An 18,948-nucleotide genomic window follows, 5' to 3' on the forward strand; every position below is an offset into this window, starting at 1 on the left:
AGCAAGTAGAAACTCGGAAGACTTCTAGAAGCTTCTAGAGTAGCCAAGTGATAGGGTATGTGTCGTTAAAGACAAGTGCGTTTATATATTTGGCAATGACTGAAAGTTGGCCTATTCTCTGTAGTAAAGTGGAATCTCAATATAACGATCCTTGATATAACGATATTCCTGATATAACGATGAATATTCTATGTCCCGGCAAAAGTTACAGTACAATGTATGGGTCTGAACCCCGATATAACGATCTTCGATCTTCCCGATTTAACGATGAGAATTTAGCGGACCGAAAGTAAAATCTTTCCCGATATAACGATATAATCAGTATACACATTCACAATTTGAGCAAAACATCGAATTTAATGCAATAACATAACAGTAATCGAGTAATCTTTAACGTTTCTGTTAATAGTTTTGTACGACGATATACGAAAATGATACTATGTTCAAAGGCTCTTTATCAACTTTATCCTCTTTATCCTCATTTCTTAAGGTTACCCCGATATAACGATATTTTCGGTTATTTTACGGTCATATCGTTATATATCTTATATCGGGAGTTTCGATATAACGATTCTTCGATATAACGATATAATTTTACTGCTCCTTTGGCATATCGTTATATCGGGGTTCCACTATAAAATGTAAATATTTAGCTAGTGCTGTGAAATTGCAATTTTGAGGGTCCCCACCTGCATCCCCTACCAAGAAGCGGCCAGGACTACAACTCTTCAGAAAGCTGGCTACGACCCTGTTTGCATTTATTCGCAAAATCACGCAACTATAAGACATTCGGCTGCTTCAAGGTTGGCTATGTCTACAAACGTTACTTGACTTGAGTCAGTAGAAGTGTTTCTTCTGTTGTTAGTTTGAAAGAAAGTCATGAGTAAGCAAAGTCTTGGGGGAAAAGATCAGCTACGAAACCAAGGCCTGGCGGACGCAGAAAATAAAATCAAAGAAGCGTGCGAGTTCTTTCAACAAGAAGCAGCAAGACTTCGGCAGGAGCAGGAAGCCTTCGACCCCATGTCGAAGAAACTGGATCATGTTCACTTTTCCTCGACCGTAAATCTCAATGTTGGTGGCTATCACTCCACAACAAGCGTTCAAACGCTGACCAAAGATCCAAACTCGATGCTGGCGGCCATGTTTACCGGACGATTTGAGATGAAACCTTCTGAAGATGGCTCGTTCTTTATCGATCGAGATGGAACTCACTTCCGGTTTATACTCAATTTTCTCCGCACTGGAAAGTTAACTTTGCCAGAAGGAGCAACATTTCTCAAGGAACTTGAAGAAGAAGCTAAGTTTTATCAGATCCAAGGAATCATTGACGAGTTGAGGCCTGCTGAACCGAGTACAATTCAAGCAAGTAAACCTATCGAGGCATTTGAAGTGTCGGTGATCCTGACAATGATGAGCATCGAAGTGTGTTGAAATGTTGGCTTCCACGTGAGGACGGCAAATGGCGTCTTCTGTTCCGAGCTACTCGTGATGGCTTTGCAGCTGCAACCTTTCACTCCATATGTGATAACAAAGGACCCACGGTCACCATTGTGAAAAGTGGAAACAATATTTTTGGAGGCTTCACAGAGGTGTCGTGGACGAGCCCGGGTAAGTAAAAGGTTCCCAAGCTTTGATCAGGGTCTGGAAGGGTATTTTCGGGATCCGGGATTTGACCAAAATGCGGTGCGGGATTCGGGAAAACGCAAAATAGTTTGACGGGATTCGGGATTTGACTGCTCTCCGGAAAGTGGGATTCACCAAAATTTGGACACGGGATGCGGGATTTTTTGCCTGTCTGCCGAGAATTCGGGAAATCGTCACGACCCAAATAGACGTTCTAGCAGCGAAAGCGAACCAACCAGGCGAACGCTAAGTGGTCAGTGTCTCGCGTCAAACCAAACTATACATAAGACGCGGTTGAGGCTGTTCCTGTAATCTTTCTATCAAGGACAGTGCACACGATTACAGGACCAACCTTTTCCCCAGGGCGCTTTTCCTCCCGCTCTGAAGGGAACAGCGCCTGGAGACGAGGTTGTTACAGGACGACCCATCACGCCGGTCCTACACGCTGTCATATCGTGCTCTTTTGTCATACTGAGGTATGAAAATATATTTCAGTCGAGAGGGCAAATCTACACCTTACATTTGTCAGCTTTTGGAGAAATACTTATAATGATAAACAGCACTTTGTTGGTTTACGATGGGCGGTTTCTGTTCCTTCACTTGTGTCTTTGATCTTACGGCTGGTGTAAACAGGACAGATCTCGGTGTTTATCTTTCGGCTGAAATCACTTAGTTGTCTGCGTACTGAGTAAGTGTGATCTGTGTGATGCAGGTTACGTCGGCTATTCTTGTCGACACGTGCACCGGCGCATCGCAGAACACAAAGGATCGGCTATCGGACGTCACGTAAAAGAACAACATTGAAATGAGCCAGACGACATCGAGAAGAATTTTAAGATTTTAAGGAAGTGCCAAAGCAAGCTTGACTATTTGATTTTTGGAGAAATAAGTATTTTTAATGTATTTTGGGGGAAAGCAAAAACGGGATTCGCGATAGCGATTAAAATAGTGCGGGATTCGGAATTTTCGTTAAAACGGAGCCGGAATGCGGGATCAACACCTCCCCTTCCAGACCCTGTTTGATCAGTGAGAAGAAACTTGATCAAACTTTGCCCCGGAACCAAAACCAAACTCAGCGATCGAATGATAAAACTGTAACAATTATTCCTCGCGAAGCGAGGCCGAAGGCCGAGCGTAGCGGGGTGTATAATTTTGTCCCTCAAATGGCTCAGGCAGGATGAAATCTCGTGTGGAGTTTACGGTCATATATATTTGTGAGCTTGGTGTGTGGCGGAAATGACGTCACACGGCCGCGCGCTGGTGGCCTAATAGGTGTGAGGCGTCGAACTTGAAATCAGATCTTCGGGATTGAGGGCGGGGGTTCGAATCCGGCTAGGGTTTTTATTTTTTTTTATTTATTTATTTTATTTATTATTTTTTTTTGTGGGTTCGAATCCTGAGCCTTTCATTTTTATCGTTTTTCTTTTCGGATTAAAATAACACTGATTTATACATAATACTCCCTCAACGCCTATTCAGGCTATAAACCTTTCATCGCCATCAGGGGCGCGCGGGCGGAGGGTTCGAATCCTCCTGCCGTTCGTTCTTCTTTTTTTTAATGCCCTCGAATAAATGTCCAAAATGCGACTATCCAATAATTTGTCGATGATTTTGAAAATAGCCTGCGCTTCCCAAATCCCAACGCTTTATACCTCTTTACGAACAAGAAAGAGGCGCCATCTTCAAAGCGGAGTAGACCCTGGGAACGAGGGTGTCGCGGCCATGCCCGTTGCTAATTTCTAACAAATATATCTTCCTGCCTACTGTGGAAAATTGAATATGTACAATGTTCAACTTCAAATAATCCACTCCTTATTTATAACACCCCCCCCCCCCCTCTCCCCAACCCAAAGCTTCGCGAGGCCCTGCGAGTCACGTATTACTAGTTGAACTCAGTTGTTGCAAAATATCGTGATTTGCCAGGGTCTCGCAGGCATGTTTTTAACAAGCCTGCAAGTCAAGACATCATTCGCGGAAAATCTGTGAAATGCGTTTGTCTCAACTGGTTTTGTCCGAGATTGAAGCTTCTTAGGTATGGGACAATCCCATCATTGACTTCATTGGACAGGTACTGATCATCTGATTGTTGATTCAGCTAACCTCCGTCGAAACTCTACGACAAATTTCAGTTTCGAAAGCTATCAAAGCTAATCTTAACTAATGTGATAACTAAGTATTCAGGAAGTCATACCTACAGTAATTACATGATTCAACTGACTGGTGTGATTTAATTCCGTTGAACCTCTACTACTGACTTTGACAACAAAGTTTCGAAAGCAGTCAGCTATAATCGGAGTAAAGGTATTCAGAAAGTCATACCTAAAGACTTGATTCAACTTATCCCTGGTGCAATTTAGTCCTGGATGAATCTCTTCTTCTATTTTTTATGACAAAGTTTTAAAAGCGGTAACTAAATAAGCAGTTTAAAATTTTAAGTATCCTGTCTACAGCACAAGCATTCCCATTGCTATTTCAAAACAAATCGGCAGAATTTCCGTATATACATGGTTGAGACTGTGAAACAGTGAATTGGAATTAATTTTAACCCACTTACAACAACAATCAATCAATCAATATATTGATTGATCGATCGATCGGTACATTATGCTAGCATTTTTTCGAGCATTTTAGTGAGACAAAAGCATTGAGCATTATTCGAGCATTTTAGTGACATTTTCCCGGAAAATTGATTTTTCCCGAGAAAATAAAAACGAAAGAAATTTTTTTTAGAGAAAATGAAGACTTAAACTCAAAATTCAACTACAAATAGCTTTCTAGAGATAGTCAACTACTTTCTGTACTTCGCCTCATAGATGATTTTGAGGATTATGATTTTTTGGCTGTATTTATGAACTTGTACACGTTGTTGTTGTTACTTGCAACACTTGTACATTTTTGTAAGTGTTAACATTTAACACCATGTTAAAAACTTTGAAATTAATTTTAAAAAACCGTTTGTATAATGAGCATTATCCAAGCATTTTAGTGACTTTTTTGGGGGAGACCGAGCATTTTAGTGGGAAAACTGGAGCATTAAGGTGGAGCATTTTAGTGGGGAAACAAAAGCATAATGTACAAAAGCCTAGCCGGGACCAATTCTTGGCCATCAAAACACTACGCTCATATTCGCAGAAACTGAAACCACTTAAAGCTACTTTAACATTTCCATTCCCAATGGATGAGATAATGACAGTTTCAGTCGAAACTGAAAACGGTGAAACCCCTCATGTGTCACGGCTGAAATTAGTTTATTTTATTAAGTTTTGCCAAATACTCGCTATGAAACTTAATTTTTGCAAAGGAATTACTACCATGACAAAACCATAGCTTCATTGCAACCAAATCTGTCTCCCAGGCGTTATAATTTGAAGTTACAAACAAACAAGATTAATTTTGAAAACTCTTCAGCCCAGCAATATTTCAAAAACCCATATCGCAATCCGTTTTAATCTTCGGCGCTTTCGGACATCCGTTTGCCTTCTTTTGTAACGGTGTCATTGAAATGTTCCTTCACTGTTTTAAGAGGTTATTATTTATTTTTCAACGAATTTGATCCCATGACTAAATTTAGCTAAAATCTGCGACACAGTCTTTTTAAGGGCCTGTTTACAAGCAGGCGGGTAACCCTAGCACATAGGGTTACCCTAGCACCTAGGGTTACCCTAGCGCTCCCACATTTATTCTTTTTTTCATCGACGTGTTTACAAGGCGCTAAACCCTAGCTGAGTGCTAGGGTTACCCTAGCTGCTAGGGTAACCCTAGCGCCTTGTAAACGCTCTGCTAGGGATAACTCGCCTACCCGGGACAACTTTATTTTGGCTCCAAAAAGATAAATTAAATATGTTTAAAAATACCGACAAAAACAGCGAATTGTGACCAAGAAACATCGTGTTCATTCACAATTTGTCGTATTTTTGCACTGGAACGGAATTATTTTCGAATAACAGTTTCTAACGACAAAATTTTACAAGGTTAACTGAAGCGTAACCGGTGTAAGTTGACCCGGGCAAGTAGGGTTACCCTACCTGCGAATTTTTGCTTGTAAACCCGGACTATCTTCTAACCCTCTTGCTAGGGTAACCCTAGCACCTAGGGTTACCCTACCTGCTTGTAAACAGGCCCTAAATGAGGGTCTGTTTACATAATTCCGGAATGACTTTCATCCCGGAACAAAACTCCTTCCGGAATGAAGTTCGTTCTGCCTTCGCAGTGATAAAGTCGACCGACTCAACCAAAGGCGTTTTCACGTGCGTGGTTTTCGCGAGATCAAAACAAGGATATTGTCCTTATGTATGGCCATTTCTGCAGTTTTAACGAGCAATTTGACCGTAGGTCTACTTATTTGAGATAAATAGGAAATACTATTACGCTTTTTCGCTCTGAGTTCAATCTGTGGCCTCAGTTTCATCTCGGAACGAAATTCGTTTTGTGTTTTTATGATACCGGAATGAGTTGTCTTTCCAGAACGAAAGTTTCATCCCGGAAAATGAACTCATGCTTTCATGACTTGTGCTGAAGCGAAACTTCGTCTCGATATCATGTAAAAAGAGACAGAGAAATATATTGGGATAGAATGAACTCGTTCCGGAATGAAAGTCATTCCGGAATCATGTAAACAGGCCTTTAGAAAGGTTGACGCTTAATAGTTGTAACGGAAATTAATCAATTAACCGTGAAACATCAACCTTAAAACCCCATAAAGATGTATTTTTTGGGGGAAATAACATAGTCGGAACACATTCTTGGCCATCGAATCGCGAAACAATACGTCAATCAATCAATCAATCAATCAATCAATCAATCGATCAATCAATCAATCAATCAATTAATCAATCATTTGCTCTTTAATGTGGCCCTTTTACGTAAGTTCTTACTCGCTCATATTCGCAGAAACTGAAACCACTTAAATATTTTCATTCCCAATAGATAAGATAATGACACCTCCGATCGAAACTGAAAACGGGGAAGCCCCTCATGTGAAGTGGATTTTATACATCAAAACGACACAGGAATATTCAGTTTATAATCTGAAGATTGCGTTCAAGTTACAGTTGTTTCCTTGCGTACCGTCAGTAACTTTTAAACCATTGCGTCTTCGATTAACAATGAGTAGCAGTACATTGATAGAGGTGTTTGGTCATATCGTGTTCAGTTTTACACGAGGCGTGACAGAGCACTACAACCCAGAAGAACCTGAATTCACGGCAGAGTCTTTTGGCTACGATCCTCTACAAAGCACAGGTCGAGAATGGTATTATCTTCCTGTTGATGAGCTTATTTATCAAGAATACAGCGATAGAGAAGTCACAAACTTGGACTACCTTGCGTCTAACAGGCTTGATGTAAGGGTTATAAACGCGTGTTCGCCAGAGGAAAACGAAGAAACACACGATGATAAACAAGATGAAGATATGGCAATGGCCTGGAAGCGACTCAGACCATCCGCTCTCCGTACAGTTTGTAAATCAATGTACATTGGAGCTTTAATTTCACTACTAACTGCTACCATCATAGGTTCAGTATACATGCTGATCATCTATCTGTGTTTAAAAACTATAAGCAACTGTGAATTTTACCCAAAATCCATTCCAGAAAATGTGCAGTGGATGAGATCAATTTCTAATGTCATCTCATGTGCTTTTATGTACTCTTGTTTCTTTACATGTACGTTACTTCTATTTCGCCCTTATCAGCTACTGGGAGTGAAAAGAAAACTGGTCCTGGCTGCTAGTCTTGTTTACTTCTTGGATACATGTTATCGTATTGCTCTGCAATTTCTGGGAATATCTTATTCTAAGATTTCTATTTACCAAAAACTCCCACTCAATGCTTTAGCTATAATGAGTATATTTTGGCAAGCCTATTTTCTAACGAACCACTTCCGTATGGGACGGACAAGGAGACAGAAGGTGACTTTGTTCTTGCAATTCACAGTTCCGTTTTGTTCTATTATAATTCTTGGCGTTTCTGCGGCCGCTATTATTTACCCAGTGTATAACGAACAAAGCAAGGAGAGCAAAATGCGCCTGGTAATCGCAGTCTTCGCTCCTCTTATGTGAGTCGTACTTAAAGTAATCTCGCGAATTTGTGTGCAGCGGTTATGGAATATTACGCATCCGGGATATTCGTATGTCTTATTAGCGCCGTTGTATTGTGCCTCAGCGGTTATGTTTCGAGTTTTACAAGCGGATCTTGACGGTTTGCCATACATCGCTATTCTTGGAATAATTCACGGCGTTACAGAAGTCATAGAACGAAGCGCCATGGTTGTGATCGATCACATTTGTCACGTGATTTGGAAAAGAAAATCGGCTCCTTGGGGGAGTTTTCGTACTCCTCGCCGTGAGAGACTAATGGCTGATATCGCTATCATGAGCATGTTGTCGGAATCAACTGCTATAGTGTCTGTTAACGGATTTTTGTACTTGTATCAATTTATTTACTTACAAAACGAATCCCTCCTTAAGTTACTGCAGTCTTTCGCTATTCATACTTCAGTTCAGCTGGTGATTGAGTGGTTTTTCACCAGCGTCATCATAGACTCGCTATCAGAATATGGCTGTCATGGCTGTTTGGCGAAGAAGATGGAAGAGACATATTTTAGTGGCAATTGTACTTGTTGTGTCAGTAGGCATATGGACAAGTGGAAACCTTTTGGCAATGGTACACAAACGTTTTGAAAAGCCCTTAAATCAACATTGTAAAATGCCGTTTACTTAAAATCGAGAGACTGTTTGTGCATTAACTCTTTGAGAAGCTCAAGTTGTAATGCATTCGCCTTCCTTTAATTTAATTTGACCCAACCAAAAAAGTTTTCTAACGATACAAAAATACTCTATTATTGTTGTAATTGGCTGTGCATAAACTGTAAGGTTTAATCTACAAGTAATAAAGATGAGTTCATGACAGTTGGAGATCTTTCAGTGTAGTTGCCAAATGCAAGAAAGACAGTAGAATAACGACTGGGTGCCTTTATTTTGTAAATAAGAATGTTTAAATTTCAACTCTGTTTGTTGTTTTAACGCAAATCAAACAAAAATGGACGATTTTGCAACATACAGATGACAAGCAAGCAAATTTCAGATGTTCCCTTAAAGTGTCTATACAGCCTACAGGTTTTTTGTGGTTTTCGTATCTCTATAATGCATAAACAAGTATTCCAAAAGAAATTTTTGGATTCCGCCACTTTTTCGCTGCGAAATCGAGCTTTAAAGTTCCCGCTTTGGCCACGCCCAAAGAAGTTGACCGGGAGTCGAGACAAGAAAGAATCTGGGTTCCAGGACGGGCTGTGACGTCAAGTCAGGAACCGCGAAATCTTCCCGCCAGTTGAGGTCAGCATTAGTTCTGTAATCTCGAGGAGATATTGACAGTAGAAATATGCCAGATAGATGCGTTGTCGCCGAATGCTCGAATACTCCAAACGCAGAAAAGGGTATTGCGTTGCACAAGATTCCATATTGGGGCGATGTGAGAACGGAAGCGAAAGCTAGACGGAAAAAGTGGACGGACTTCGTCAGGTTAAAACGTGCGAAGTGGAATCCGAGTGCATCGTCCGCCGTCTGCTCTTGCCACTTCGCTCCCTGGGATTTTACGAGAAGACATTCCTTTGGAAATCTAAAATGCCAACGGTCGCTAATCAAAGATGACATTGGCATTGTTCCTGTGCCACGATTTCAACGAAATACGTTCGAAGAAGAAGAGTTGTCCAGTCGAAGTCGTCGTCAGGTATTCATTGTTTTGATCATATGAGATACCGGCTAATTCGAAATGCAACTCTTGATTTTATGCTTTGAAAACGTTTTCTTTTATTTTTGTCTTCGTAAGTTACACTGTACTTTCTACTTTGTTTCCACGTCATCACTTAAATATGGCGACTGGTAGGTTGAAAGAATTTGTACGTTTTTATACCGTGTTTAAATAAAGTTTTCCCATTGTCTATTTTGGAAGCAAATTTTAATCGCTCGTTAATAAAACAGTGCAAATATTGATCAAGTCGAAAACAAAGACAGGTGTGTTATATCAAACCGTCGAGACTTTCCTAATCAGTCAAGCAAGGTTTTTAATTTATTCATTTCGGTTCGGTATGGGGTAATCCCTTCATTAGTATTCAGGAAGTCATACTGATGGCATCATCATCTGATTGCTGATTCAGCTAATATTGCTAACTTCAACGGCAAGTTTCGAAAGCAATCAGATAATTTGCTTTCCGGACCGAAAGTTATACCTTATCGCCTTATTCTACTAATCACTGAAATGATTTAATTCCGTTAAACCTCTAACACCCACGTCGACGACAAAGTTCGAGAAGGCAGCGTGTTCGTGTGTTTAAAGCGCTGGACTCGAAATCACGGGTTCGAATCCCGTTCTGACCGCTGGAGCGTTTCGAAAGCAGTAAGATAATTAGTATTCAGAGAAAAAAACCAAACAGGATCACCTGATTCAATTTATTACTGGCGTGACTTTTAAAACTCCACTGAGCCTCTACTAACTACGAAAACAATGTTTAGATAATTAGTATTCAGGAAGTCTTACATGTATTATCATCACCTGATTCAACTAATCGCTAGCGTGATTTAACTTATAATTAGTTGAACCTGTACTAAATTCGACATACAAGGTTTCGAAAGCAAAACAGATAATTAGTATTCAGGAAGTCATACATTATCACCTGATTCAACTAATCGCTGGCGTGATTTAACTACTTGATTTAACCTTGACTGTGCGGAAACAGAATGTTTTCCAGTTTAGCCGTAACATATTAGTTTGGAAGCAAATCTTGCGTCAGAAACGCAAATGTTTTTGAAATTGTTTAGAGACACCTGGAGACACTTCCTGAATCAAACAACTACAGCCAACTACTGGGAGTCAGCAATGAATTATGGGATTATGGGGTTCTAGTCATTTGCCAAAAGCAACACTCCATGTATACACCTACACTACACAACAAGCTAACAATTATTTCAATTTCTGCATTTTACTAAGTCACTTTTTGCGTTTTTTTAAATAACCTTCGAAGTGGAAGGAAGAAAAGCATCAACGAAAACTGTGGAAGGTAGAGGCAATGACGAGCAATGTACCTGAGAATCTCAGCCTGAATGATAAATCAGCATTGTTAATTTTAAGCTCAGTAGTGTAATGAGAAAGATGTAATCTTCATCATGTAACCAGCAAGTCACAAAAAAATGTGAGTCCTTGTCGGGAATGGAGCCCATGACCTCCCAAACACTGAAGAGCTCTATCCAGGGTTCTATCCACTGAGCTTTGGAGAGACTTATAGTGAGTAAGGCCATTTACTAAGTTCCTATGTGACACGCGTCCTGCATACTGCTAGGATTAGCAATTTTGATAGCTTACTGTATAATGATAAATTAGAAAGATGGTAAATAAAAAGCTTGGTAGTGAAATGTGAAAGATGTGATTTCCGGCTGAATGTTTCAAGATTCGCCATCGTGGCGTAGCTCTTTTAAAAGATTTGAGTACGTGGGAATGTTGTGGCCAAAAATCGTCATTTTCAGTGGCTCGTGTAGTACTTTCTTATTCGATTTTTTTGGACCTGGAGTGAAAACTAGTACGAATCCACGTGATGGCGATTTTGCAAACAGACCTAAACTATTCTCACTGCATAATTAATTAGCTCATAGCAGAAGTTTTAATTATATGCTCGAATTCCTTCGTTTTGGCGCATGCTTGTTGCAGTGTTGATGCTTTGCGGTCTAAGGGTATAAATCCTGTCACTTCGTTTGAAACGTGGTCATTTTAACGGTACTCCGGCACGACGGCCAACTCAGTTTCGCGACCCACCCACCTCCCCTGGTGGCCGTTGACAGAATTGCACGTTTTATCCTCGTTGCATGCCTATATGCCTCAGCAGTCGCGAACTCTTTCCATAACTTAATCTTATGCGATGAGGTAATGAGTATGCAGTGAGGATTTTATACTGTTCATTTTAAGTCTCAAAGTAGCCGTTTCTACTGGATCTGCAGTGAAAATAAGATTAAATCTACGTGGTGGTATTTTTACACAAGGGCCCAAAATCGTCATTTTCAGTGCCGGCTCATGTAGTACTTTCTTATTCGATTCTTTTGGACCTGTAGTGAAAATGAAGATGAATCCACGTGATAGTTATTTTCAAAAATGACCCAGACTGTACATTTGAAGTCTTAAACTGGCCAATTTGGCTGGATCTGGAGTCAAAATAAGCTTTAATCTACGTGGTGGAATTTTAACGGCGGGGCTCAAAGTGGCCATTTTCAGTGGCTCATGTAGCACTTCCTTATTCCATTCTTTTAAGACCTGGAGTGAAAATTAGTATGAATTGACGTGATGGCGGTTTTCCAAAGAAACCCAAACTGTTCATTTCAAGTCTCAAATTGGCCGGTTCTGCTGGATCTGGAGTGAAAATAAGCTTTAATCTACGTGGTGGTATTTTAACACAAGGGCCCAAAATCGTCATTTACAGCGGCTCATGTAGCATTTTCTTATTCGATTGTTTTGGATCTAGATTGAAATAAAAAAAAAGGATAAATCTACGTAATGTATGTTTTCCAAAAAGACCCAAACTGTAAATTTCAAGTCTCAAACTGGTCGGTTATGCTGGATCTGGAGTAAAAATAAGCTTTAATCTACGTGGTGGTATTTCAACAGAAGGGCCAAAAATCGTCATTTTCAATTACTCGTGCAGCATTTTCTTCTTCGATTTTTTTGGACCTGGAGTGAAAAAAGGATGAATCCACATGATGGCGGTTTTCCAAACAGAACCAAACTGCAAATTTCAAGTCTCAAACTGGCAGTTTTCCTGGATATGGAGTGAAAATAAACTTTAATCTACGTGGCGGTTTTTTTACACAAGGGTCCAAAATCAGTCGTCATTTTCAGTGGCTCATTACGCATTTTCTTACTTTATTGTTTTGGATCTGGAGTGAAAATTAGGATGATTCTACGTGATGGCGGTTTTCCAAATAGACCCAAACTGTAAATTTCAAGTCTAAAAATGGTCGGTTTTGCTCAATCTGGTGTGAAAAAATGCTTTAATCTACGTGGTGATATTTCAATATAAGGGCCGAACCAAAATCGTCATTTTCAGGGGTTCGTGTAGCACTTTCCTATTCGATTCTTTTAGATCTGGGGTGGAAATTAGGATGAATCCACGTGATGGCGGTTTTCCAAACAGAACCGAACTGTTCATTTCAAGTCTCAAAGTAGCCGGTTCTGCTGGATCTGCAGTGAAAATAAGATTTAATCAACGTGGCGGTATTTCAACACAAGGGCCCAAAGTCGTCATTTTACATACATATATACATACAAACTTGCATACATACTTTATTTAGTCTTGCTGTTAAAAATCTGGCAGCCATAGGCTGGTGTGGACCTGCGTTACTAATTTAAAATATATCCTATTTACATCTAATAAAAAATAAAGAGACCTGATATGTACAAAGTATGTAATAAAATAAAAATTAAAAATAAAATACTATATCGGGTTTAATGAATGAATATTAGTGATTTCAATAATAAAAAAATGATCGGTTTTATTCGTGATCAATGAACCTTCTCGAAGTGAAATTGTTAATTTATTCGATTCTTTTGGTCCTGGAATGAAAATTAAAATGAATCCACCCGATGGCGGTTTTCCAAAAAACCCAAACTGCACATTTCAAGTCTTAAACTGGCAGGACTTGTTGGATCTGGATGATTCATGGTATTTTAACACAAGGGCCCAAAATCGTCTTTTTCAGTGGCTCATGGTTGGTTTCTCATCAGCGTGCCTCTAACGGTCGACACTTGCTATCAGAATATCGCTCTTTGAAAAGAAAATAGAAAAGACACATTTCAGTGAGTGTTACCGCCGTGTCATTATCGTTTAGGACTAAAACAAACCTTTTAGAAATTGTACACTTATGGACACTTTATACCCAAATCAGCCTTGTAAAAAGCCATTTTGTTGTGAAAAGAGAGAAAACAAAGTGATGCAGTTGTGAACTTCGTTCCCAGGGTCTTACCTCCTTTTCTCAGTAAGTTGACCGTTCCATGGGAACGAGATTGTTCCGTGCTACGGGGGAAATTCACCGTAAGAACTTTCTTATGAACATATCTCGTTCTGTTACGTATTGTCAGTTGCTTTGTAAGTCTTATTCGTTTCATGCACTTGTATCAGGACAATTGTATATTTTGCCTTTCGTAATAGGGTATTAGCTTAAAACATATAATCATTTACTTAATCTTGTTTTTACTATTTTAAGATTCGCTTCGCTTAGTTTAACTATTTTAGGATTCGCTTCGCTTTGTTTAACTATTTTGGGATTTGCTTCGCTTTGTTGAAATATCTAATTATTCAATTTGCTGTTTCCGTATTTAGCATGTTAATCATTTAAAAATCACTTACAAAAGCCAGCAGCACCTATTTGGCCAAAATAACCTGTTAGCTTATTATTCTGTTCAGGTAATATTAGAAATTACAAAAGGCGTGATTTAAAATAATAGGTCGGTTCTTTTACTTCCGAAGTTTTTCTGTTATGTATTTTAGTAATAGCGGTTGTTTTGATTTATTAACGTAACTAATTACGCGTGTCTAAAGAGTGTTACATTTTCCCAGTATTTAATTTAGTTTTCTGATTACTTTACTAAATGAGTCTCGTGCCGATCTCGCCTATGCTGTTCACTTGAATAGGATTAATTAACAACCTGTTGGTCGCTGACTCATCGCGTTTTAACTGTGAATGAATTTGCTGACACATCTAGTTTCTTTAATTAATGTTCGGTTACTTAAGTTACCAGAGGTGCGAGCGGTCGGCAAGAAACCGCTCGTTAACACTTTCTAGCTATTCACTAGTTTTAATTTCGTTCGGTAGTTTTAATTTAGCATTATTTTAGTTGTACCTTTCACCGCCAAGCAACGGACACTTTTGACAATAAACTCGGAAAGTCGAGTTAGAATTTTTATTAGGTTGCGCTATCCTCAAAGGACTTTATATTCTGTTGTAATTACTTTTCACATCTTGGTGTTAGCGCACTTATTATACTCTGTTAACAATAGACGCTTGTACAAATCGTATATAAACAACCGAACTTGTTATGCTTTTTCGATTACGAAGTTAGAAGAATAAACTGCTGTTGGAACCAAGCTGAGTTGTTGCTGTTGCTGTCCGTTCAGTTCGTGGTTAGATCCCGGGGGGGGGGGGGGTACTCGAAAAAGTTTTGTACGGGGAGGCTCCGCCCGGAGATCCAACCCCTTACCCTTTTATATATCATTTTGATAGAAAAGGTACCCCTTTTGTATACCTTTTATTGCAAAAAGGCACCCCTTTCATATACCTACACGACATCACATTTACCTAAAACGGGAAGTTTTCTTGTCATTTTTATGTAGCGTTTAATAAATTAAGACGATACAGTCAAAAGTTGCGTCTGCTCGGAATATTTATTGTAAAGGCCTTTTAAAATATCATTATGGCAGATTTCCCTACCCTTTCATATACCTAAATTCGTGAAATCCCTACCCTTTTATATACCTGGAGCCTGAAAAAGGTACCCCTTTCGGGCGGAGCCTCCCCGTATAGACCATTATAGGGAGTACCCCCCCCCCGGGGGGTTAGATCCTGGTACCCAAGAGTGTAACGGCTCTTCCTTGCAAGCGAGTGCCCCGTTTGAGTCTTATCTTCCCCGAAATTATCGTCACAGTTGCCTCATTATCTCAAGTTCAGAGTTCGCCCGTTTCCCCGTACGCACACAAGGAAAAACACACCGTTACATCCGATCGCGAGCTGTTTTTAGTACGTCATCGCTTCTGTATGTACTCATGTGTCTATGAATTAAACACAAAGTTTCGAAACTTTATTTTACCTTTGATGCATTTAAATTCCAAGGCTACTATGTTAACACAACAAACATGCTCACTGTTTTTTCTTAAAGAATCGATCAATTTTGAAATGCCGAAAACAGAAAACAAAGATCCTTAAGAAAAACTAAAATTGTTGAGACTGTGGAGCAATAAATTGGAACTTGTTTTGCATTTCCATTTTGTTAAAGATTCCTTGCCAATGGTCAACAGTGAGGTTCGACTCCAAAATCCACGACAAATTTGAGCGCAACAATAGAAAGCCTCTACTCCTTAAAACACGCTAATATATTACATGTAATCGTTATAATCACATAAACTGACTTTAAAACAACACCGGAATGGCACCAAGAGATCGTCTTGCCTCGCACAAAATCGACATAAAGAGTGGAGGAAGTCAAGAATGGAGATGCAGCAAAGCTACTTACATATTTTTCTGGTCACATTAAAGCTTTCGAAAGCAAATATTCATCATTGCTAACAATCGGCTAATTTACATGAAGGAAGAACAAGCAATGTTCAAAACGAAAATAAAATGGAAATTTATGTGTTGGCCACCCAGGTAACTCCCAGTGGACCAATTGATTCGTTTGTGGAAGTTTCCATCCCTAAAGCGTTCCTAAAACAGGAAGTGTTTTCACTTTCTTATCGTCGCCTTGATTTTCGCTCAACACGTCAGCTAAGGCTGAAAGGCGATTGTATCATCACACAATTCGCACAGGTTTTCCAAGAAAAATGAGTAGCAGTACACTGATAGAGGTGTTTGGTCATATCGTGTTCAGTTTTACACGAGGTGTGACAGAGCACTACAATCCAGAAGAACCTGAATTCACGGCAGAGTCTTTTGGCTACGATCCTCTACAAAGCACAGGTCGAGAATGGTATTATCTTCCTGTTGATGAGCTTATTTATCAAGAATACAGCGACAGAGAAGCCACAAGTTCGGACTATCTAGCGTCCAGCCGTCTTAATGTAAGGGTTATAGACGCGTGTTCGCCAGAGGAAAACGAAGGAACACAAGGAGATCAACAAAATGAAGAGAGGGCAATGGCTTGGAAGCGACTCAGACCATCCGCTCTCCGTACAGTTTGTAAATCAATGTATATTGGAGCTTTGATTTGTTTTCTCAGTGCTGTTGTCATTGGTATGTTGTATATACTGGTCTCTTACTTGTGTTATAAAACTATCTTCCACTGTCATTTGCACCCACAGAAGTTAATACCCAAACGTGTGCAATGGATAAAAACAATTTCCGAGGTGATTTCGTGCGTTTTCTATTACATAATGCCCTTTTTTATTCTATTACTTCTTTTTCGTCCCTTTCAGTTAAAAGGGGTGAAAAGAAAACTGTTTCTGGTTGGCTGTGTTATGTTCTGTTTTGATTCACTTTATCGTGTAGCTTTTCTAGCTGTGGCCGGAAAGCCTTATGGCGCGGCACCTAGTTATTTTCAAATTCCACTGTACATTTTCTTTATTACCAATCTCTGTATACCCTTCTACCTTCTGGGTAGACATTTCTGTGTACGGCCACGAACAAAACTGGCAACTATGATTTTTAAAATGGCAACGCCTATTTGTTTTCCTTTCATTGCCGCCTTTGTTGTGTCTGATTATCTTTACCCAGCGTACAACAAGCAAAATGATGAAGGAAAACTGATTATTGCTCTGTTTGCTCCTCTCATTGGTGTCGCCATTGAAACAATGTCACGGATTTGTGTTCAGAGGTTATGGAACTACACTCATCCAGGATTTTCCTATGTCTTGTTAGCGCCGATGTATTATACATACGCGGTATTATTTCGAGTTTTACAAGCGGATCTTGAAGGTTTGCAATCCATTGCTATTCTTGGAATAATTCACGGCGCTGCAGAAGTCATAGAACGAAGCGCCATGGTTGTGATCGATCACATTTGTCACGTGATTTGGAAAAGAACATCGGCTTCTTGGGGGAGTTTTCGTACTCCTCGCCGTGAGAGACTAATGGCTGATATCGCTATCCTGAGCATGCTGTCTGAATCAAGTGCTATAGTGTCTGTTAACGGCTTTTTGTACTTGTATCAGTATGTTTACTTGCAAAATGATTCCCTTTTAAAGTTACTGCAGTCCTTTGCCATTTATACTTCAGTTCAGCTGGTGATCGAGTGGTGTTTCACAAGCGTTTCTCTTGCTATCGAGACTCGTTATCAGAATATGGCGGTCATGGCTGTTTGGCGAAGAAGATGGAAAAGGTGCATTTTAGTTGGAATTATACTTGTAATTCCAGGTGCTCTATGGACTAGCTCAAACATTTTTCGTGTTGTACAAGGTCGCTTTCATGATGAGCCCTTAAACCGGCCTTGCAAAATGCCGTTTCATTGAGAGTAAAAAACACAACAGATTTCCTTAAAGCTCTTTGGTCAGCGGTGACACGGCAACCAACAACTATAAAGGGCCTTGACTAATTTAATTAACACATAACGGAGGTTGGGTCTAACTGTAACTTTGAACTTTTGTGGGAGTGACTCAGTTCAGATGTCTACACTTTGTAGTAATCTTCTTTCACAGCATGTAGACCGAGCCTTGAAGAAGTAGCGAAACTACAAACCGCTAGGATATAGCCATACGTAAACACTGAATGTAATAGCTTTTGAGTGGTTGGGCAGCTCAGTTAACTAACGTTTCTACTTTTCGTGGATTTTACCCGTTGTAGTCATTACTTATTTTCTTTTCAGCCTTATGTTATTAGGCTTTTTATCGTTTTAACACATTTTAAATGTAAATGCACTTTAATTTTTAATTTTAATGTTTATACTTAAGTTAGTTGCGCGCGAGCGCTTTTTAAAGCGTATTTTAATGGTTATCGACTTTGTCACTCGGCACCCGTCAATGTCCGCTTATTTTGCCAATTCTTTTTTATTTACCCAGCATGTAACAATCAGAACAAAGAAGGCAAACTGCTAATCGCACTCTTCGCTCTTCTTACTGGAGTCGGAGTGTGGAGTCGTACTCAAAGTTACGTCGCAAAACTGTGTAGAGCGGTTATGGGACATCATCTCATACGGCATATTCCTTTGTCTTATTACCGCCTTTGTATTGTGCCTCATTTGTCATCTAATTTGTCACCTAATTTGGAAAAATACATCAGCTCCTTGGGGAAGTTTTCGTACTCCTCGCAGAGAGACTAATAGCTCGGATATCGCCATCGTGAGCATGTTGTTTGAATTGAATGCTATTAGTATCTGTTTATAGAATTTTGTTCTTGTTCAAATTTAAATTTTCGTCATTCACGCTTCTGTTTTGGTTTTTCACTGTCTCTAGTGGTGGAGACTTTCTTTCAGAATATGGCTCTTTGAAAAGAAAATAGATAAAACACATTTCAGTGGCTGTTATAGCCATGTCAGTATCGTTTTGGCCTAAAACAAACCTTTTAGAAATTGTACACTTAATGAGCACTTTATAGCTAGAGTCCCCAAACCAGCCATGTATAATGTCATTTAGTTATGGAAAGCGAG

The 18,948-nt window shown here is 39.6% G+C and overlaps 3 protein-coding genes and 1 pseudogene across 3 annotated transcripts in view; all 4 read left to right on the plus strand.

Moving 5' to 3' along the window:
• LOC144632401 (aconitate hydratase, mitochondrial-like) overlaps positions 1-18,948 on the plus strand; it is a 184,885-nt gene that overhangs the window by 13,525 nt on the left and 152,412 nt on the right. The window lies entirely within an intron of this gene.
• LOC144632636 (BTB/POZ domain-containing adapter for CUL3-mediated RhoA degradation protein 2-like) lies at positions 813-1,616 on the plus strand (annotated as a pseudogene).
• Positions 6,617-9,029, plus strand: LOC144632472 (uncharacterized). Its single transcript, XM_078491138.1, has one exon. It carries the CDS (start codon positions 6,729-6,731, stop codon positions 7,680-7,682), a length of 954 nt encoding a protein of 317 aa, XP_078347264.1. The 5' UTR covers positions 6,617-6,728; the 3' UTR covers positions 7,683-9,029.
• On the plus strand, positions 16,193-18,194 carry LOC144633613 (uncharacterized). The gene has a single exon (XM_078492456.1). The coding sequence runs from the start codon at positions 16,193-16,195 to the stop codon at positions 17,813-17,815; it is 1,623 nt and encodes a 540-aa protein (XP_078348582.1). The 3' UTR covers positions 17,816-18,194.

Source organism: Oculina patagonica, chromosome 12, assembly GCF_052425735.1.
Source record: "Oculina patagonica isolate OP01 chromosome 12, crgOcupat, whole genome shotgun sequence".
NCBI lineage: Eukaryota > Metazoa > Cnidaria > Anthozoa > Scleractinia > Oculinidae > Oculina > Oculina patagonica.